At 37.7% G+C, this 22155-nt stretch overlaps 1 protein-coding gene across 2 annotated transcripts in view; it reads left to right on the forward strand.

Moving 5' to 3' along the window:
- SPTBN5 (spectrin beta, non-erythrocytic 5) overlaps window positions 1-22155 on the forward strand; it is a 93225-nt gene that overhangs the window by 60027 nt on the left and 11043 nt on the right. For both annotated transcript variants that reach the window (XM_065754790.1, XM_065754791.1), the window contains exons 40-57: window positions 354-449; window positions 2521-2639; window positions 3235-3349; window positions 5258-5371; window positions 6632-6753; window positions 7369-7531; window positions 9533-9721; window positions 10719-10796; window positions 12241-12413; window positions 13430-13520; window positions 13863-14009; window positions 15327-15464; window positions 16181-16437; window positions 16598-16784; window positions 19472-19684; window positions 20058-20254; window positions 20873-21077; window positions 21814-22008. In XM_065754790.1, the coding sequence (XP_065610862.1) occupies window positions 354-449; window positions 2521-2639; window positions 3235-3349; window positions 5258-5371; window positions 6632-6753; window positions 7369-7531; window positions 9533-9721; window positions 10719-10796; window positions 12241-12413; window positions 13430-13520; window positions 13863-14009; window positions 15327-15464; window positions 16181-16437; window positions 16598-16784; window positions 19472-19684; window positions 20058-20254; window positions 20873-21077; window positions 21814-22008 (2799 nt within the window). The remainder of the gene's footprint in view (window positions 1-353; window positions 450-2520; window positions 2640-3234; window positions 3350-5257; window positions 5372-6631; window positions 6754-7368; window positions 7532-9532; window positions 9722-10718; window positions 10797-12240; window positions 12414-13429; window positions 13521-13862; window positions 14010-15326; window positions 15465-16180; window positions 16438-16597; window positions 16785-19471; window positions 19685-20057; window positions 20255-20872; window positions 21078-21813; window positions 22009-22155) is intronic.

The raw sequence follows: 22155 nt of genomic DNA on the forward strand, positions 1-22155 counted from the left end.
TATCAAAACAGACGTAGAAGCACACTAGAATAGAACTGACTTCAAGCACATAGCAACTGACTCTCAGTCTTTTGTGTCAAATCTGCAAGTTTCTCTTTGTAACAGTGAAGGAAGTGACTTAATCTGCTAAGCTTTCATTCAGAGGCTGTTTCATAATCAGTAATAGATAGGAAAAGGAGTTGGGACTAAGTCTCATCATCATCTAAAGACCAGAAGTGACTACTTCAGAAGTTGTAGGCCAGTGATTCACAGAGAAAATCATAGAATTTTGTGCAGCACCATAAGCACTGGGATGTGTTGCAGTCGGGTATTCTTAGACTAAATGTTTGCCTATCTTCTGCTTCTTTCCTCAGGAAGTCATGATTAATATAGGTGATGTGGGAAATGACTATGAACACTGTCTGCAGCTCATGAAAAAGCTGAATGAGTTCCGTGGAGCAACATCAGGGGTAAGAGGTGTTTTCCTTGCCTGTTTCCATATTCCTTATGTTGCTAGAAGCATCACTTAATGTTTTAGCTCAGCAGCATATTTGGATAGTAAATACAATTCCATTACTCTGAGAAGATGAAAGATCAGGGAAGTAGGAAACATTATCACCTCCTAAGCTATTGAAATGGTCTTCAGCTCCTACTGGGAAAGTTGTGAAACCATCTATCAAGACAATACATTTGTAGTAGCCTCTGTTTCTCTCTGTGTGAGTTGTTCAGATGTGGGCAAACAGGTTTCTGTGTCACACAGGAAAGCTCTCTGTGCTGACTTGCTAGTCTGGACTATTAGGCCTATTAGGACTTCATAATTGAGGTTTACTTCAATGTGCGCTCATAATATTCTATTTATCCTGTTTGCTTTTCATGCTAGTTGCCTTTTACTGTATTGCCAGCTTTTTCTGTTCATCTTCTCTTTCTGTTGCCTAATAGCAGAAGACAACAATCTTCTGTGCAAAAGAAAAGAATAGATCTTGCCTGGCACCTGGGAGAAAACTCTAAGCTCCCCTTTCCAGAACCCAGCATGATTTTCTGCAACAGTACATTAGAATAGGATCTGGTCAGAAAGTCAAAACACTTGAATTTTAGCACCAGGGAGTCAGGGAAGTGAAGAGACCTTCATTTACTCTTCAGTCCTCAACAGCTGAACTATGAGCTAAAGGTTCTGCAATGGGTTGTACCAACCAAAAAGAAGGATGGAGGGAGAAACAATGTAAGAACAAAGAATTATTTCCATTGACTAAGGTAGATCTTATATGCCCTTGGTCTTGCATGTTCTTGGTCTTCAATACTGCCTGCTCATAGACACTGCTCCTTTACCAGTCTAAATATGACTCCTACAGGAAATGACTGAGACTGATACCTCCATAGCTGGTACTTGATTATACAGCACTTTTCAGAGTAATCCAAACAGAAGCAGGCTCCTCTGCAATGTGCATGCATTTAGTCTAGATTTCCCCACTAGACAAAACTGAGAGCAGGGTAGGGATCATGTATCCCACATTGAGGGTTGCCAGGTTTTTTGCTCAGAATCTGTCGTATTGTGTTGCTAGCTCCCAGGAGAGGAGGCTGAGGTTTCTGAAGAAGAAAATATGTGGGTGTCTACTGATTTATCTTATTTACTTCGTGGCTGTCTGTAATACTGGAATACATATGGAAAAAGACGTTTGTATAAATGTAGCATAAATAAAAATTCAAATTGAATGAATACTTCTATTAAAAATTGCTGGCATCTGGCAGCTGTGCTTCTACTACTCCAATGATTAATACACCTACGATTTACCAGTCTTACAAAAATATAGTATGTTTTTGAATCCTGGAACAGTATTCTGTGTTGACTATCCATCATGCTTTAAAAGAATTATCCACTATAGTCCAGAGGATATATTTGCAGTGTGCAAATATTTTCCTTCCTGTAGTATGTATGTTTCATGGGAAGCAAATTGAAAGGCTTAGCACATCTTTCATTGTGCAGTGATGTTGCTTTTGACGCAATGAGACATCTTACTATCCAATTTAAAGATTGTCTTGGTTTCTCTAGGCTTTATAGTTTTTAAGGCTGTTGTCGACAATACAGAACAAACTTCTGGACAGATGCCTATCTAAAGTGAGGGGCCACAAGTCTTTTATCTGTTTGATGGAGAAACAGTCTGCCACAATGATGTTTGATGAAGAAACAATCTCAGCTGTTTCATGTCAACCATCTGTGTAACCAGCAGCTGCAGCTATATTTCCTAAACATATGAGCCCTTGCTGGAATGCCTGGCTTAGAAGAGAACCTCTAGGAGTCTTTGTGTAGTCCAAAATCACTGTTGAATCTATGTATCATCATTACACAGTGTATCATCATAATGCCCTTTCTTGCTTGAACTGTCAGTTCAGCTGGGACTGATTACAACAGTGTGATAATAGAACTGACTGAAATTTCTGGTATGGAGGTATAAATCTTGCTTGTTGCTGCTATTGTTTTGCATGTGTCAGACTCAGTCACAAGCATTTTGAACATGTATCAGAGTTCCTTTTCTCACTTCACAGGAGACAACAGTGGATGATGCTCACATCAAGGCTATCAATGTCCTGGCCATGAAACTGGAGAGACAAAATAAAGAAGAGACAAAGACAATATATCAGCGCCGGAAGCAGCTCAATGAGAAGTGAGTATGCTTTTAAATCTTTTGCATGAAATGAAAATGAAAGGTAGGATGAGTTATTTTAGATGGTCTGGGCTAAGTGCATAATATATATTTTCTTTAACATCATGACTACCAGAATTCATGCACTAGAGCTGCCTTTCATGATTTTCAGAGCAGTTAGCAAAAAGGATTTCTTATCCTTCAGGGCCAGAGATTTGTGTCTGTCCTTGGAGACAAATGTGCTTTTTCACTGCATTTCACAGTCTACATTCATGAAGCTAAGACACTTCCATCTGTTCAAAGAGTTGCCCTGGTGAAATGCATGTTGTTTCTGCTACTTCACAGACAGCTAGTTAAGGTAATTTAAGGAAACTTCATCAGGACTTCATAGCTTCTACTTCCATGCCATTCTGAAAAAAATGGAAAAAAATACAGTCAGATAATTTCACCAGACTGATGCTTTTTGCTTCATCTGCTGTTGTGAGGAAGTGGGGATCAGTACACAGTGCAGCTCAGAAATCTAATCTTCCTTACTTAGAGCTGAGCATTATAAAACTCATTTGTGGAAGTTTTCACCTCTGACATACACTCTTAAAATACTATTTCCCAATAAAAGGTGGAACAGTTTCCATGGTAACCTGAATGCATACAGGAGGAAGTTAGAGGGAGCCCTAGAGATCCATGCCTTAATCAGAGAAATTGATGACATCACAGAGAGAATTACTGAGAAGGTGAGTTCCCAGATTTGGATTAATTGGCATGGGAAAATGTTATATTTTCTGAGTGATATACCCAGGCATCTGTATTACTGAAGATATACTGACTATCTAGCAGTGGCCCTTAACAGTTGTCTATATATCAAGTCTACGGGACTTAAATACCTTGCAGATTACCAGAACTTAAGGCACTCAGCTTTAAAGAGGTATGTTTGAAATGTATTGTGAGAAAGTACAGACTAGAGTCTGCAAGAAGAAAGGTAGTTGAAGACAACATCTTATTGGAAGATTACAATGAAAATGAAGCTAGTTTTTTTCTTGGAGATTCGTATTAAAAGAGTGAGAGTCAGTGGGTACAAGCTGCAACAAAAGAAGTTCCATGTAGATGTTACATGGGGAAAAGGATTGCAACGAGTGTTAAAATACTGGAATCATAGAATGGATTGGATTGGATTGGATTGGATTGGATTGGATTGGATTGGATTGGATTGGATTGGATTGGATTGGATTGGATTGGATTGGATTGGATAGTCAAGTTCCAACCCCCCTGCCTCAGGGGTTACCCGGAGAGGCTGCAGAGTTTGTCTTTGGAAACATTCAAATCTCTATCAGGCTTTGAGAAGTCTGAACAGATGACCCTGCTTTGAGCAGGAGCTGAACTTCATCACTTACATGAAGTCCTTTCCAACTTTAAATATTATATTATTCTATGGTTCTTATGAATGTTCTTTAGTCAAATGGTGTTTCCTGTTTAAAAAGTACTTTTAACATTGGTGACTAGCTGCTGTGTTCAAAGTATTTGTTCATGTTTTCTACCACTGTCAGTGGAAACAAGCAAGGACTTTCATATCTCAGGGTGCCCAAACTATGTAAGGTGTCCTCTTGAGGATGATATAAATAATGCTCTGGTGGTGCTTCCTTCTTTCCACAAACTGTAAGGAGAATTAGTCTACAAATAACACTGTGTCGTCTTTATAGATACCTGCATGTGGTCTGTAGGATACAAATCTAAGAATCTAAGGGGCTGTTGTCTGTTTCTTGCTGGGTTACTGATATAGGTGTGTATCTCCTTCAGACTATGCAGAGCCAAGTGAATTTTGAATACAAAAAGTAAGTTAGATGAGCTACCATAGAACTTGTCCCAAATTAACTATCCACTTAGTTTGAATGCAGCAACTTCCAGTGTTTCAAATTTAAAGCTAGTTTGCTTAGCACTAGCTTGTTTATCTCTCCCTGCTGTGCAATGTAGACAAATATTCAACATTGATTAGTCTCATTTGTTTATTTTTCTTCATATGGAGGTACAAATGCCTGTACTGATTTATAATTTTGAGATTAATAGAAGACAATTATATAAAAAATAATGATTTCACAGATATAACAAATATTATTTTTTGAACTGTATGTCAATTGCCAGATATATGGTGGGACTACTTCAGGTTACAAGACCATTGGTTTGAAATCGTATAACAACATTTATGAATGTATTTCTTTATTGTCTGTGATTTCATTTCTGGTCGGATTCTGAGGCTTAATTTTTTTACTACGTTTTTGTGAAACACAGGTCTTGCAAATTTCTGCACCACAACTGAATGGGAAACATTTGGCTATTCTCAGCTATGGGGGAAAAGAAAAGAGAGAGAGAGAAAACAAAAGTTGAGAAGTGTAGGGAAGCATTCCTGCCTTTCTGTTTAACATGTGAATGCCCAGGGGCATCTTATGTAGAACCGTGAATATTCAAAGTTCTTGCTCCCTTTCTGTTGAGAGTGAGGACATAAAGAGCTCTGCAGGCATTTAAAAAGAGAGTAAGAGCATTCTGATGGCAATAAGAATAAGGGAAGCAGGAAGCAAACTGAAGGAAGTAAAATATGGCCTTTCTACTTTGTGTCATCCCCACGATTTACAATTCCTGTACCCCTCCAGAGTGTCCTGATACAAGCACTGGGTTACGGAAAAGACGTAGAAAGTGTGGAAAACCTCATTCGAAGACATGAAGAGATGGAGAGAGAAATCAACGTTATTAAGTCCAAAATAGAGGTAAGCAGTGCAAAAGTACAAAGAATGCTATAAAAATTTAATTCTTACTCCTTGGAAACTTGATGCAAATTCTGGCATGCTTCTTCAGATCCATGAGTTGCACTGCAGTGCAGTTTAGAACTCAAACACGAAATCACAGCTCACATAGCTTTCTGATGCAGCTGACAACGCCCAAAATCTTAGATTATAATTCCCTGATCAGCTCTTGCTGTTGTAAATTGTCCAGTTTGCATGGTTTACGACTAATCTGAGCATTAATCACAGTCTTGAGTTCCTATATCATTACATATTAAAAAAAAATAAAGAAAAAATAAAGTTTTCTGCTGAGCAACTGCAGAAGAAATCCCATACCAATGCCTCACCATTTGCACTGTTGGCCAAAATAGTTTCATATGGAAAATATTTTTGCAAACTTTCTCTAAATCTTTCCTTCACAATATTAAGCAAATTGTTAAGGTATCACATATATTGTCACAGGTAACTTTCTCAGTAATTCTCATTTGAAATGTGGGTGATTACTAGTCAGTATTGTACAGATAGTACAAGCAAGGCTGTTGTAGGGGAATATTGCATGGAAACTCAGAAAGATGAGCAAGATTTTTAACACTGCCACAAAAATCAAGTACAAAATATAGTATCTGTACTTTTCTTATGGATTAAAATCAGTCTGGTGTGTTCTGCCTAATTAAAATTCTTCATTTTTATCAAGTTGATGTAGTTGTGGAAGAAAGATAACAAATATAAACTTGGGTTGGTGAGTGTCCATGGCTGTTCAGGCTGCTGATGAAAACAGTGTCAACCAACAGCCAACACTGAAAGCAGTGTTTTGATGCTGCTATTTGCTGAACAAGATACAAAGGATTTTTGAGTCCTCTGCTAAGGGGCAAATTTGGTTGCTTCTGGGAATTATCATATCTTCATGGCTCCTGTTACCTGTCACTGTCAGATTAGGATTATAGGGGTTTTGACTACCCCTTCATTTTCCCCTTTGTTTGTCCCCAGTCTGCAAAATTGCTTTCTTAATAGTAAATTAACATTTGTGTTTGTGAAACAAAGCAAACATCTCTTTCTTCATTTGGATGATTGCTCACAAATCCTTATATATTTTTTGTGCATATAATAACATTTTTTACTATTAAAATCTAAGTACCCACTTTTGGAAACTAGGATCTTAAAATGAGCTAGTTCTGAAAGGCAAATTCAGGAACGAACATAAGCTTTTTTTGGCATAAATTCACCCCACTATAAATTTCTTTTCAGCCATTGGAATTGGAATCTTTCCGCCTTTCCACAAGGAATCCATCCATAAATGACAAACTGACTATGAAGCAACAGGAGATGAAAAACAACTGGCTGCGACTCCAGGGACAGGCCAAACAAAGGTAAAGACTTCTTGAGGTCTGAATATCTCTCATCGTGTTTGAAGCTATTCCCCAGGGTAACAAATCTACTTATTAGGAGTTTCCCAAAAGTTTTGAGTGTCCTTTCAAAGCTTATGCAAGTAGCTAGGAGATCTCCATTTGGAACAAGAGTGACTTAGTACAACAAAAGTTCCACAGATGTGACTTTAGGAAAGTTAGTCCAATGACTTCCTAGCTTATTCCACTAAAATAATGTTACTAAAATGCCTCCAGACTATCAGATTACATTTGTCACTAACCTTTTGTGAAATACTTTGGATATTTCTAGAACATTTGTTTTCTTGACTCTTTTCAAAATAGGAAAGACTTAGGCCTGAGCAGGAATTGTTTCTGGAAACAACAGCTGTAATGGTTTTTACCTTTCTTCTCCTAATGAACTGTCATAAAAAAGAAGATTGTCTCCAACAATGTGTAATTTTGGTTTAATGTGAAAATGGTTAGGAGTAGCAAGGGAAAGCCAGAAGGCTTGAATTCACTTCAGTTGTTTTCTCATAGGATACCTTCCTCTGCAAATGGGGAGGGAATGGGACCTAGACAACTCCGTTGGATAATGCTAAACTGTACGTTGTGTTGCAGGAAGGAGAAGCTGGCAGCCTCATATCAATTGCAGAAGTTTAACTTTGAGATGAAGGAAATTACAGATTGGATTCAAAACATTAGAAGCTTAATGGAAGCAGGGGGGCTTCCTAAAAGCCTAAATGAAGCAGAAAGCATGATTGAGGAGCATCAGCAGAGAAAAGCAAGTATCATTATTGTTTCCAATTGAATATACTCATCTGGAGGGTGGCAACTCTGCCCATGGCAGTGGCATTGAAACTTGATGATCTTTGAGGTTCATTCCAACCCAAGCCATTCTATGATTCTATGGTACTGGCAATCATCCCTATGGGAATTAGATGCTGCAGATGCAGCAGAATTTATGCTGCAGTGATTGACAGTAACATGGTGAGAATTCTGTCTCCAGTAAGAGACTAGTGACAGAAATCATTAAAGAACTGATAGAACTCTATCCCACGGGCTACTTAGGAGCTCATTTCCCAGGAAGACACATTACTGCTCACTTCTTTGCTATCCAACTTTCCAGGTAAAAAGCTGATTCAGTCTCGAGATATGCTCAGTTCTGATCTCTTACTCAGATTGACAAAATGTTAATGTTAATCTAGCTTTGAGCTAGATTTTCTCATGCAAACTCAATTTTCCTGAGAAGAAAATAAAGCCAGCAATTTGTCTCATTCAGGGCTGTAAATTACCATTGCACTGTACTATACATTCTGTTCTGAAACACTGCATATCTCTGTAAAAATTACCACACAGTCTTTTGGTGGCCGATTTCATTCATATTTTTGATGGTTCTCTAATAGGAGTGCTATTATTAATCTTAGAAACATGGGTATTTTACTCTTTCCCAAGCTTAATAGCTACCTTTCAGTTCCTGTATTATCTTTTCTTTGTAGTTTTATTTCCTTTTCTAAAAAGCATGTTCTCAGAATCACGACTAACAATGAAAATCCTGTGCTTTGCAGCTCACATTATTAGCATGAATAGTTTTAGATTCTAATTCACTTTCCAGACCTGAATGTAGTGTTAAATACATAATGCCCACTCCTCTTTTAGTCTTCTGTTTGTTAACAGTTCTCTCTCAAGGTGAATATTCAGCTTTTTTGTTTGTTTGTTTTCCCCATTAATAATAGAAACAATAGAAAGCAACATAAAAAACCCAACACACTGTTACAGTGTACTTTGAATTTAGATAGTAACTAGATCTAGGTCTTGATCTGGCCGATAAAGGAACCCAAGGATTCTAATGAGTCACACAGAAAAGGTGGAATCCAGGGAATGCCTTCTTTGCACTGTGTTGACTAAACTAAATTATAAACCACGATAGAAAATAGATTTTTCTTTTTTTTAATCGAGTTAGTGACTCAAACTGTAGTCCTTAGGGGAGACTGTAGTTCATTGCAAAGCACAAATCTGAAAAAAAAATAAATAAATAGAATTGTATATTATAGCTGTTTTGTCAAACTCTAGGTACCACCCTCAAAAAAAAATCTCTAAAAAGAGCACCTATAATTTCAGACATTTAGTAGTCCATGACATCATTTTTAAGGTGGTTTGCAAGCCACTGCATAGTATTCTTTCAGTATATGATTATTTTCATTTTCAAATGGTTTACCTTAGGAATTCCACATTCTATTTGCAGAACTCTTTCTTGCTTTTAATGTGTTCACCTTGAGGATTCAGTATAAAGGCATAATTCACTCTTCAGACCAGAATAAAAGTTTAAATATCTCATGTTAACACCATGGAATAAAGAAAAACAGTGTTTTTAATGTAATAAGCTGATGCCAACTTACTTGGCAGGAGAGAAAAAATGTCTAGGTGGTGTTTGTCTCACAAGAACCGTCTTCATATAGGAAAACTCAGTGGGGGATGCACTACTATGGGTGTTCAAAACTATGCTCATTTATATCTGAGCATTTTTCAATCTGTTTCTAATTGAATTCCAATTTTGATTTGTTGGAGACCAGTTCTTCATAAAGCAATAAAGTCATTTATTGTCCTCATTTATTTTCTCTTAGGTAATTCTATGCTTTTTCAGTAACATAGCTGAAAGATGAATGATTTTCCACACAAATATTAGTGTTGGAAAGTTACAGCCTATATTCTCCCCTTAAGGCCTGTATTCTGAGTAGCTGGCATTCCATAAACCCCTAACATCAACTTTAGTAATATATTTTAGGAGGAGATTGAAGCACGAGTGGAAAGATTCAACTCTCTCAGTAACTATGGTCAACAACTTGCCAATTCTGGTCACTACGCAACTCCTGAGATTCATCAGTCTCTCTCCAGACTACAGGAAGCCTGGTCTGAATTGATCCAAGCATGGCAGGAGCAATATATAAAATTGTTTCAGGCACAAGATTTACAGGTAAGTAAAAAAGACATTAAACAGGAAGTACACATCACATTGACAACTTTCTTCAGTATAAACAGCACATTTATAACACGGGATTACCATTAGCTGAGGATGATATAATAATATCCAATGTTTAATTTCTGAAAGACGACTGAAGCAAAACACATTCAATGATGACAGAGCTTTTCCTGCATCTTTAAATTATGTCTTTACAAACCAAGTACATTTTTGTTGAATGTATGACCATCTGCTTTTCAGAGGCCATGAAACTTGACAAAATTCAAACATTCATGTAGTTGGCAAAAGGAACTTATTTGAAATAGAAAGTCCTACTAAATTCTAAACCCTCACCCCCAAGAAAAACAGTGGATGAAGACATGTATTTTAACAATTTGAAAAAGAAAATAAAATAGTCTGAAAAAAAATTTAACATGAACAAAATCTAGTTTTCTCCCTTCACCTTTTATTTTCTAACATAAAAACTGTTTTGTCTGCAGTTTTCCAGAAACCATCCCTGTAACAGTCATTTCACTTTGCAAAATTTCTGCCCAAAGTCAGAAATAGCTGAAAGAGGGATTTTATAATGAGGAATGTCAAGTACATTAAATGACAGCTTGTCCTACTAGACCCATCTAAAAAGCTTCACATATACGAGAACTAAAACTATCGATAAGGAGTGCTTTCACACTTCTTTATGGATTACATTATACTTATTTCAGGCCAGTTACTTTACACAATACTCTCTATACATCGTTATCAAACATGCTGCAAGTACTTGTATTGCATCCAGTGCCTTAGACAAAAAGAAACAATCATCTTATTAAAGAAAAAGCTACAATAATAAAAGTTATACACATGGTTTGGGAAGCATTTAATGTTCATGCCATTCAATGCTCTTGCACTTAAATTTTGCAATAGCTTGAGCAAGGTATTTTTCAGTATACTCTGCCAAAGTCAGGAGTGTGTCTATTTTACACCATGTTTATGATTGTTTCTTCTCACTGTGCAGAAATTCTATGGCTATGTGGAGCAGACTGAGAGCTGGCTCAGCAGCAAAGAGGCTTTCCTAGCCAATGAAGACTTAGGGGTAGGTGCTCCAAAAAATGATTTTCTCAGTGATTGGCTTGGAGGACTTGGCGATGTGAAGTATGATGATGTGCTCTTTCTTTCTTTCTCCATCTTTCTCCTTTTGAAGTTACTGCTTTTTTTTTTTTTTATTGATGATTTAGGGTCATGTTTCCTTCCTCAATACTTTAAATAAGATGGGTTTTTCAGCCTCTAGAGTAATGAAGCTGTCCAACTGCTCCTATTATAGCAGGAAAGAAGACTGTATTTCTCTACATGGTCTTATCTGATTCAAAAAATAATTACTAACAATGTGCAAGTTGTCACTCTGGTCATTTCTGACATAAACAGTATAGCTCTAATTTATCTACTTCAGGTACCAGTAACACTGCAATAACTGGAACTACAGACTACTGCATGGTTTACAGAAGCCATGCAGGATGCTGGATATAGACTCTGATGCTTAGTTTACCTTTGGTACCTTGCATAGATACCAAATTAGCTGCCTCAGCAGAAACTACAATTACATCTCAGAGCTCAGTGTATACCTAATTGGTACAAATCATATGAAAAACATCTAATGCTAATGGCTCGTGTCTGGCTTTGTAATTTTCATTCTGGAGATACATACTTAACAGTCTCTCCACTGAAGTATAAAAGACTTAGAAAGATCCATTTTCCAGCCATATTTATCTCAGCAGTTCACAGAGAACACTATGTAAGTACTTCCTTCACCAGCAACTCATGTAAACACCCAGTACTGTAGATGTTTTTCTGACTCATTTGATGTAAACTTTTGAGAAGACAAGTTTCTCCAGGAGCTTTAAAACATCCTCTAGACAAGTGAGAAAGCAGAGTTTATTAAAGTAACATTTTGATGCTGATGATAAAATTAAAAGTGCAGAAGGGTGCTGAAAAAAAAGCTCTGATTCTCTTGAAGCTTTCAATTCACAGATGTTACATGAAGTCAGGTACTCTGTTTCTCTCCAGATTAACTGTAAGGACAGGCTCCAATCCTCACATTTATATCTGAATCAGGACACTTCCAAATCCCATGGGTTGAAACTGAGACTCAAATTTCAATCTCTTTCTATGATATATTTGTTTATTTAACTCTGATCTCTCAGCATCCCATATTTGCTTCCAAAATAGCATCTGTCAGAAGACTGATTTATGAGTAGGAGGAGATCAGTTTTTCTCCTGAGAAGTGTGAGATGCTCTCTGTAGCATAACAACCAGCAGAAGCAACTAAGCATACAGGAGTTTGTTCAGTTTTGACCCTGAAACAATGGTATTGAGCCGTGCATAAAACATTAATTTAGACCCCAAGTCTCAGATTCAACGCCAATAAATTTTCTTGACAGCTTGAAAATGTGGGGTAAATGCCATTTAGCTTCTGGATTATTGGTGTGGTGGATGGAATAACTCTGACTGAAAGCAGTTTCCCTGTGTTGAATTCCATCTAGGACTCAGTGTCCAGTGTGGAGAGCCTTCAGAGGAAACACATGCAATTTGAAAAATCCTTGGAAGCTCAGATGGAGAAAATTGATGAGATGGCTTCATTTGCCCAGCAACTAATTCAGAACAAACATTATGACTCAGACAACATCACCAGCAGATGCCAGGCTGTTCTGAGGAGGTGAAGTCAAACCCTCACCATGTTTGCTACCCATCTCTCTTGCAGTGAAACTCGTCTGTGTAACTCTACAATCTTTAAATGTATTATGAAAACCATAAACTAGTTTGCATTTTCTTGACTTTGCACTGCTATCTGTGGTCTTGCCAAACTTGCTTGAGTCTAGTTAATATTTCATCAAGTTTCCAAAACTGCAATTAAGGGGAGAAGTGAAATTCAGAAAAAGGCAGTGTTCCTGTAATTCGGTACCCTGGCCTGGCCCTAGGGACAGTGCTACAAACAACACACAGGGTTCTGCTGTGCCATTAAATAATATCATCGTTAAATGCCATCAAGAAAGGTCATTTGTTATACAATTGCTTTTTCTTTGATCTCAAAGCTCTGCTCAAATTATCTGTTAGGGCATTTTACAGTTCTTTCTAATGTGAATTAGAATTTTGCATGTGTCATGTTGTTCATCCCAAATAAGTGTTAACGTTAGAAATTTTTATATTCAGTGCTACAGTGGATGAAAAGATGTATGTAAAATCTACAAAAAGACATCAGAAATCACTTATGAGGAAAATGAACATTAAAATCTATTAATACAGTCAAAATATTTCCTGCCTCAACTATATTTCCTGCATCAACATGAGTAAAGTGCTACCCAGCCATATTTGGAAGAAAGGTGAAAAGATGATGTAGTTTTGGCCTGACACATGTTATTAGTGACCAATATCATTATATCCACAGAATTTCCATAATATTCAGTTGTCCTCAGAAAGTCACTAATGGTGGTTCCTAGATGCAGGCATCATGCATGCAGAATTTGTGCATGCTTTAAGTATATCTGCTAGTAATTCTTCCCACAGCGCCCTGAGCATTTTCTCTGACATTCAGAATCATGGAAGGCTTCATATTATGGACAGCCTTCTAGAGATTGAGGATTAGATCATATGCTTTTCAGATATGAAAACTAAAAACTCTTTACATATCTAATTCACTCTGTTTTATTCCTCGCTCATCTGTTCTCCTTTCAGAAAAGAGAAATTACTGGAGAATGCTGCTGCTCGCAGACACATACTAGAGGAATCAAGGCTTCTGCAAAAGTTGTTGAAGAATTCATATGAGGTACAATTACACAGCATTCACTGCATTCTGTTTTTTAAAACATGCTCTGCTGCATAGGTCTGAAACCCTGAGGGGATCTAATGAGAAAAACATCAAGGATCTGAGTCTATAATGAGATGATATTGGGTTAGACATCTTTCCAGATGACAGTGCTGGTAGAGAGGTGTAGGGGTAACCTCATCATGATATGAGGAGCTTAGGGAAGCAGAATCTCAGAAGGACAACTTGTTTGTGCCCCCTCTCACTAGTCCAATGTTTTATACATGCAAGAAGACAGTCTGACAGATTGGAGCTGAAGAAACATTGAACTTCTTGTCCGCTTCTTTTCTTTCCTCCCCAAAGGTGGCTGCCTGGATCAATGAGAAGAACAGTATTGCTCAGGATGATAGCTGGAGGGATCCAAGCAATCTGCAGACCAAGCTGCAGAAACATCAAACTTTCCAAGCAGAGATCATGGCCAATAGAAATCGCCTGGACTCCATCAAATCTGTGAGAGAAGCTGGGTTGTTGGCAACAGTGGGCAACTGGCATGAAAAACTATAAACAGACTGACTTATACAGGCCTTGAACAAGCAAGGGGAAATCACCGTCCCCTCAGTGACACTGCTCACTCTGTTTCTGAGGGGGTTAGAAAGCTTGCTCTTCTGATCTGTCAAGAACAAGAACTTTCTATGCCCACAGGGTTCTTTCAACTTACCTGTTAGTGCTTAGTGTTAGCTTGTTATCTATATTCACTGTGGTGCAGTGGAAGGAGATGGGTGCTTTCAGTGATTCATTCCACTGGCTTATGACACTTCTCTCTGGCATGAATCACACTTCAGAGGTATATCTGTTTCTTTCAAAAATAGAACCTAAGTAATTGGATGCACAACTTCAGTAAGTTAGACAAGTTTTACCAACAAAAAGAACCAAGATGAATTTTCATGTATTGCCCTTACAGAGACACGCTAGTAGGAAAGATATGAAGGAAGTCTGACAAGCTTTGTCAGATACTTGGCAGAAACTGTGATCAGATGATTGGTTTGGAAGGACAGACTGTTACATGTTTATTACTCTTATTCTCAGCACTAGCTGTGTTTTGCAAGAGATAACTTGCATCAAAATATTAAGAGTAGAGTTTCTCCTCAGATTCACCTCCATCTAGTACTGTAGAGCTCAGTTTGTTTAGTCTCCATATAAACATGACAGAAGGATTAAGGGATGTAACTACAACTCTCTACATTAACATCTCTTATTATTTCTTCCTGAGAATGACCTTGGGAATTGCATTTTATAAGAAAAAGGACATCTGCTGTCCTTGTATATTGTCTTTCTATTTCTGTGTCTCTTCTTCTGCATTGTAAAATACAAAGTAACTCAGCTTTGCTTTCTAAAGCAAACCTAGTCTCAGCTTAAGGATTTAAGTACTGAATCTTCTACCTGATGGAGATCTTACTGTACACACTCTACCTCTTCTTCTGCCATCCTGTTAAGCAGCTCAGGAATTAGAAATGCAGATATACTTTTATTATGTGATACATGGTTAAAAGAGGTTTTATTATCTTATTATCACTTGTATGAGATAGATAGTTCACTTTCTTTTTCAATGCAAGGAAGTGAAAAGAATGGGCTAGGTGGCTGGGCAATCTCAAGCAATGACCATGGAATGCAGGAAAAACTTTGCAGTTGCAAACTAGGCTCTCTGACTGCTTTTGCATAATTAAGATTCTCTTTAGTCCTTAAATATCTTCCAACATTTCAAATAATTTTAGAGGCCAGGAAGACAGGAAAATGTGTCCATTAGTTTGACCATTCTCTCTGCTGTAGGAAGGAGAGAAGATGCTCCGTGAGAGGCACTATGCCCCTGAGGCCATTCAGTCCAGGCTACAAGAAATGGAAGAGCTATGGGAGGAACTGCTAGCAAGCTGCCAAGATAAACGGGCCAAGCTGCAGGATGCTTACAAGGTAAAACAGAGGCACCAGTGATTGATTGGGTTTCTGTGTTATTTCCAGAGGCGGCATGAATTCCCTGCTGCAGTTTTATGTATGTGTGCCATTAAACAATCGGACCTCAAGACTACTAGAGTAAAGAAAATTGTAAAGTGGGAAGTGATTGAATGGAATTAGATATCCCTAGTGAGAGGAAAGGATTTGTGGATTGTATGTCTTTCTACTTTTTACTGCTAGGTTAGGTCACATTTCCAGAAAAAGATACTTAGGGAAAATGTGTACCTTTCTATCTTCCGATTCTTTGGACCTGTGTCACTGGAATCTTTTCACCATCATATTGAGAAAGATGCCCACAGCTGCTTTCCATTCTTCTAGCTCTGCTAAGGCACATCAATTCTCATGACTCTGAGTTTTGAATGGGCTACTCTGTGGGCATAAATAAAGTTCGGCTAAATAGCTGCCTTTTAAGGTACTGTGACCATTATTTGTATCTGTCCAACATGACACAAATAAGATTTACTCTAACTTTCTCTGCATTTGTTCTTGTATTCACTCTGACTGAGTCATTTTCTTCATTTGGACCGCTGTCATACCTGGGAAGAGGTCACTGAACCCTTGGAAAATTCTCTGCATTTGTGTGTGACTGTTATTGAAAGGGGCTGTGACTTTATATTGTATTATGTTATCCTAAAGGTTTAATGATTTTTTTTGTGTGTCCTGCTTGTCACCAGGCCCTTCATTTTCAGCGAAGTATCGAAGATACAGAAAAATGGTTGGAAGATGTGGAAAATGAGTTGAAAGCACCATATAGCAGCAATGATCTAGTGGTTCTGAACAGCCATCTGAAGAAGCAAGAGGAACTAGAGCAAGATATTGCTAGTCATAGGGACAGACTACAAGAGCTTGTGAACACAGCCCAGGAATTCCAGCAGGAAAAGCATTTCCTAGCTGATGAGCTAGAAGAGAGAGTTGATCAGCTGGTGCAAAGGTGTGTTAGGCCTGGTCTGTCTCCTGCGATATATTGCCTATTTTTCTCAGCCTTTTTCTTCTCTGCATTTTTTTATTTTTTCTTTTCTACTTTATTCTGAGTTTTGTGTTAATTCTGTACTGCTTTGTGATTCTCATTGTGTTCTCTCTAAAATCTGCAGATACAAAGGTCTACGTGATCCTCTGCAGGAGAGACGTGGGAGTTTGGAGGCAAGCAGTCTTCAATACCAGTTCTTCCGAGATGTTGATGAGGAGCTAGCCTGGGTTCATGAGAAACTTCCCATGGCGTCCTCCAGGGATTATGGCCAATCCCTGGCAACTGTTCAGAGTCTACAGGAAAAGCACCAGGTAATGTTATTCTCATTCTTTAGAATCAAAGAGAGAGCATGCAATTCAATTTGCCTCTAGAAAACTGTAGTGCATTGGCTATCAGAATTCATGATGCCAGGGATAACTCTTATCCTTGTCTGATAACGATATTTTTTCAAAGGATATGTCTATGGTTTGACATGTGGGATTCTACGCTTATCATTGCAATGCTCTGGGTACCACACTGTATATTTTTTCTGTGAACATATAGGCTCTCTGGAAACTGAGTTCAAAACCTTTATGCTTTTACGGTATGAAATAGATTTTGCAACTGTTGTGTGTGCTGTTTCTTTGGACAACAAAGAATGTCCTAATATGCTATTAAACTTACTAAGTAAATCCAAGCAAGCTCATTGCTCAGATGTCTCAGGATGAGCTCCCAGAAAAACAACTTCTCCCAAAACTTTTCTGCTCTGGAGGGGGAGGGAGTTAACAGTCTGGTGTGATCCTTAGCTGGCCTTCATACCAGTGGTAGCTTTCAAGATAGTTGCTGAATTATTTCACAACATCTAGATGACCCATCAGAGACAGACATGCCTGGAACACTGTCATCTCAATTACCAATAAAACAGCAGCTGCCTAATTTCTAATTGTTTTTGAGTAAGGATTACTCTTTCTCTATAAACACGTGGTGGAAGGAAGAAAATGCTGCTACAAATTTGCAGCAGCTATTGGTATTTAATGTTAGCAAATGATGGCATGTTTAAGTGCCAGGTCACATGCCTCTGGGGAAAATCTGTGTAATCTGAAATGGGACTGGGAAAGATGGAAAATCTTACAAGGAGGGAATATGCATGTACATATAACACATACTGTAAACATGGGCATTTGGCAGAATCTGCATGCCTAAAAATAAAACTGATCTTGCAAAAAGTTTTTGAATGTCCCAAGGGTATAAAAGTTTAGACTGGTACAGATGACATGCCAGGGTATGGATGAATTCTCTTATAAAGTAGATTTATCCTAGAAGTGCATTCACAGTTTTAAGAACTGTATAATATTTTATATGCATCTTTCAGAATATGTGAGATCCATGAATATATTCTGAATAGTTTGCACCTCCCCTGTAATTTAATGTTATTTTTCTAATTTGTAAAAACCTATCTTTAAGTGAGAAGTAATTGGTAACTCTACGTTTAAATGATAAGACTCGTTTCATCATGATTGAAAATGTGTGTATTATTATTCCTAGAAATGTTGAGCTGATTTACATAGTAGGGAAGTAGTTTAGGTTTATAGGAAGAAGGAATGTTTGAGATGAATGAATTGTTTGGGATAACTGAGGTAACAGTGGAGGTATTGCCTTAGACTTCTTTGTGTTAATTGAACAGGACTCAAAATATTTAAGTAAAATCTGAGGATGGGAGATACAGACCCAGAGATAGCAGTGTACAATAAAAGACTATTTTGCTTCTTATTCTCCTGGAAACAATTATAAAATCTAAGCTTTTTATTTTAAATCTTTAAGTAGCTAGAGTCTCAACACTTTTTTGTTGGTGGCTTACTTGCAAACAAATTTCAGAGATATTAGTAAAAAACTGAATATGCTATTAGTTCTACCCTCTATTGTTTGTCCTATTGAGCCAGATTTGCAAATTTAGTACTTTAATAAATACCCCAAAAGTGGTAGAGCATGATATGTATTAACATAACAGAACTGAATGTCATGCAAAAGTGCATTTACCCTCAACTATAGCATGTCTAAGTATAGCTGCTTAGATTGGGAGAACAGTTTCCACTCACTCCCCCACCACCCTTTTCTAACAATTCCTGCTGATATAAGTGAAGTACTGTGAATAAATATTCCTAAATGTTCAACTGCAAAGTTGTTCTTCCCACTACTAGCTTATGATTAATACAGAGTACAAGATGTTTTATCTTTGCCACTGGATTTTGTTCTGCTGGAGTCAAATGTGGTGTCACTTTTCAACAACATAGTGGCTGTCTTGAAATTAATAGGGGAAAGTTAAAGGCAAGGTTAGAGTTGGAGATGTTGTGCAGCCACGTCTGATAATTCAATTGAAAGAGCAACTTATCTCCCCAGAAGCCATCTCTTCTACATTAACACAGCACCACAGTCTAACTCTGAAATCACCTGTTTCATAGCTTTGAAAATAAATAGAACAACTCTAAAATGCTGGAGTTTGCTTTCTTTTCAATGTGCCTAGGCTTAGTTAATCATAGGTTGAACATCCCTTCACAAATTGAAAGCGTGATCCTTGCCTATCAAAGATGAGGAATGCAGAGATATGCATTTGCTTTTTCAAAATCTAGTTTTCAAACATTCATTTCAAATAAAGCCATGTTTTAATTCAAGAAAGATGGTGCAATAAGAGTGTAAGTAGATATATTTGATAACAATCTACAGGCAAGATGTTTGTGGTTAGAATCTCTTCCTTCCACACTCTTGAGGTGGGCATACAACAAGGTCTATATTGTGTACCTAATTGGACTTCTGTTATTGCTTCACCCAGGAAATCTCTTACATTCCACTCTAAGTATTCACTCAAATGTTGCACCTCTGACCTATCTTTGTGTATAGAAAACATATTCAAAATGGAACTACAATGGAATTACACAGATGAATAATCATAGTATATTATCTGACAGAAAAAGCTCCATGCCTTTTGTTCTTGGTCTGTCATTTTACTCTTTACTCTTTCCAGAATTTGGAGAATGAGATAAGCAGTCGGGATGCTTTGACCAAAACAGTGCTCAGTACTGGGCAGAAACTGGTAAGAGGAGGCCACTCAGCCTCTCACAAGATTATGAAGCAGATGAAGGAGCTGGAGACATCTGTAGAAAACTTGAAGGCAGAGGCTCAATTGAGGAGACAGCGTCTCATGCAGTCATATGAGGCCCATCAATTCTTGACTGAGGTAGGAATAGTTCATGGGGAATTAATTTTGGTCTTTATTTGCTAATTCATTTTATTTGCTTAAAAATATATACAAGTACTAATATATGAGCAGAATTCATAGTGTTCTGATTTTTTCCTATCTGGTAAGTACAGTTACAGTAGAGATGTAACAGGTTTTTTTTTCAAATAACTGCTGTGAGGGATAAACAAGTGACTGTAAGTATTGAGTTTTGAGTGTGCATTTTTTTGGAGTAACATTTGCTAGATTGGAAGGCATCTAAGCTGCTTTCTATTTTGACTGATGTGTCTCTTTGGGCACAAATGCTTTACAGTATCCTTTGTCTTGACCTAAATTAAAGCCCTGTATAAGCTCATCGCTGTATTTTATACAGCTATTGGATGTGGAGACCTGGCTGGCAGAGAGGAGCTTCATTCTAGAGACTTCTGATTATGGGAAGAATGAAGAATCTACTCAAGCTTTACTACGTAAACTTGAAGCAACCAAGCTGGACATGGAAGGTTTTAGGCCCCGGATTGAGAAAGTACAGGAGACAGGGGCCAGCTTAATAAACAAAGACAACCCAGAGAGGTAAGAAAGTGAAAGTAGGCTTCTGTTTTCTAACAGAAATTTCCCTGAAGACAAATGTGGGAAAAGTTCATTCTTCATTAGCTGTAAAATGGTTTATTCAGAAATATAATTTTAAGGGACACTAGTTTCTTCTTCACCACCATCACATACTCTCAAGCTCTCAGAAGGCTTGATGATTGTATTAATTTTTTTCTAACAGTTGGTTTTTTAAAAGCAAGTCAATTAGGTCAGCTTCTTTGTCTACTGAGGAACGGACATCTCATTCTCAGTTAAACTCACATTATGTTGAATCATAATGGTTCAACAAGCACTGTGTCTGGGAAAGGAAATTGACACTCTTGACAGTTTACTGTTTTTTATTACCAGTTTGCTTTTATTACTGAGAAGAAGGAAGTGAAAATAGAAGCAATGTCTCTTACTTTAATTTCCTTAACTAGTTGGTTCTCACATCTTCTTATAACTCGCACCACGACAATAACAGGATTCTTCAGCAGTTTGAAGGTGTTACAGATCCAACCTGTCAGAAAAGACAGTGTGCAGAAGAGCAGTAAAACAAAAACAAAATCTTCTGATTCTTGTTTTTTTATGCTGTTTTTTTTTTTTTTTTTTTTTTTTCAGTCCAGCCATACTTTCAAAGCTCCAGGGGATCTTAGCAGACTATCAGTCTCTCCTACAAAAGGCTGAGACCCAGAGAAAATGCCTCCAAGAACAATTCCAGCTGTATCAGTTTGAAAGAGAATTCCAGCTGGTGGATGCCTGGCTTTCCAGTAAACAGTCTATTGCAGAGTCTGACGACTATGGGCAGGACTTAGATGGTGTTGAGGTAAAATAAAATAAAAGGTGTTGTAGTGTCGTACATGTTGTGTGGTGAAGCAGGAATGTATTTGCCAAAATTTTTGTGCAGCTATTGAAAGGGAAACATTACAGAGGCAAAAACTAAGCAAACCAGTTCTCTCTACAGGAAAGACTCAGACTAGTTACTGGCTGCTTATGGAAGGCTTTCAGTGGTAGCATTCTCCAATGGAGAATGGAGGTGCAACAGAAAGGTGGTTTTTTCTGGGAATAAGGTGAGGTCACCTGACTTCTGACTGTTTATCAATTTGACAAAGCATAATCATTTGGTCACAGTCTTGTAACAATTTCAGTAGGAAATCCTGGAATAGAGCATTCTCATCTCTAGCTTTTTGTTTCAAGGATGAATTTCTCCTCAGATCATTTGGTGCAAAGGGTTATACTTTATAGTGTCCTTTCCATGGCTTAGTGAATTAGTGCTTTCAACAGCTGTTACATATGTGGTCAAGCTAAAGAGGTTAGTTTCTTAGTTCTGGGAGGCATTTGTTTGTCAGTCTGTGGGTAATTTTTCTCTGTGACTTGAAAGGTTAAACGGTAAAGACAGTAGATGCTTTCTTCTGACTCCACATCTGGCCTTCCGGCCAGATTAACACTCTGCAGTACATAACTTTTGTATTATACACTGCAGAGGATCTGATTCCTTCTTTTTCTTTAACAGAAGTAGACAAATTTTTGTATCTAAGTCTGTGTCTTCATTTATCCTATAGGTGCTGGAGAAAAAGTTTAAGGATTTTGTAAATGAGATTAAACCTCTTGGACATTCCAAAGTTCTCTCCTTAAATGAATTAGCATCTAAACTGGAGAAGGATGGCCACAGCAAGACAGACATTATCCAGAAAAGGACAAAGCAAATTAATGAGATGTGGGAGAAATTGTGCCATGCCATCCAGACAAGGACAGAGGTAGGAAATACATTAAAGCTGGAGTATTTAATTCCCTGCATTTTCAAATATCCTTCTTCTTTTCCCAAACCAGTGCATTGCCAATGTAGAAACACAAAGATAAGAGTAATGGATATATTCTGTCCTCTTTCTTCTTTATCCATTTCC

This window comes from Cyrtonyx montezumae, unplaced genomic scaffold, assembly GCF_038088225.1.
Source record: "Cyrtonyx montezumae isolate F1298 unplaced genomic scaffold, pur_monq_1.0 scaffold_10, whole genome shotgun sequence".
NCBI classification, from domain to species: Eukaryota; Metazoa; Chordata; class Aves; order Galliformes; family Odontophoridae; genus Cyrtonyx; species Cyrtonyx montezumae.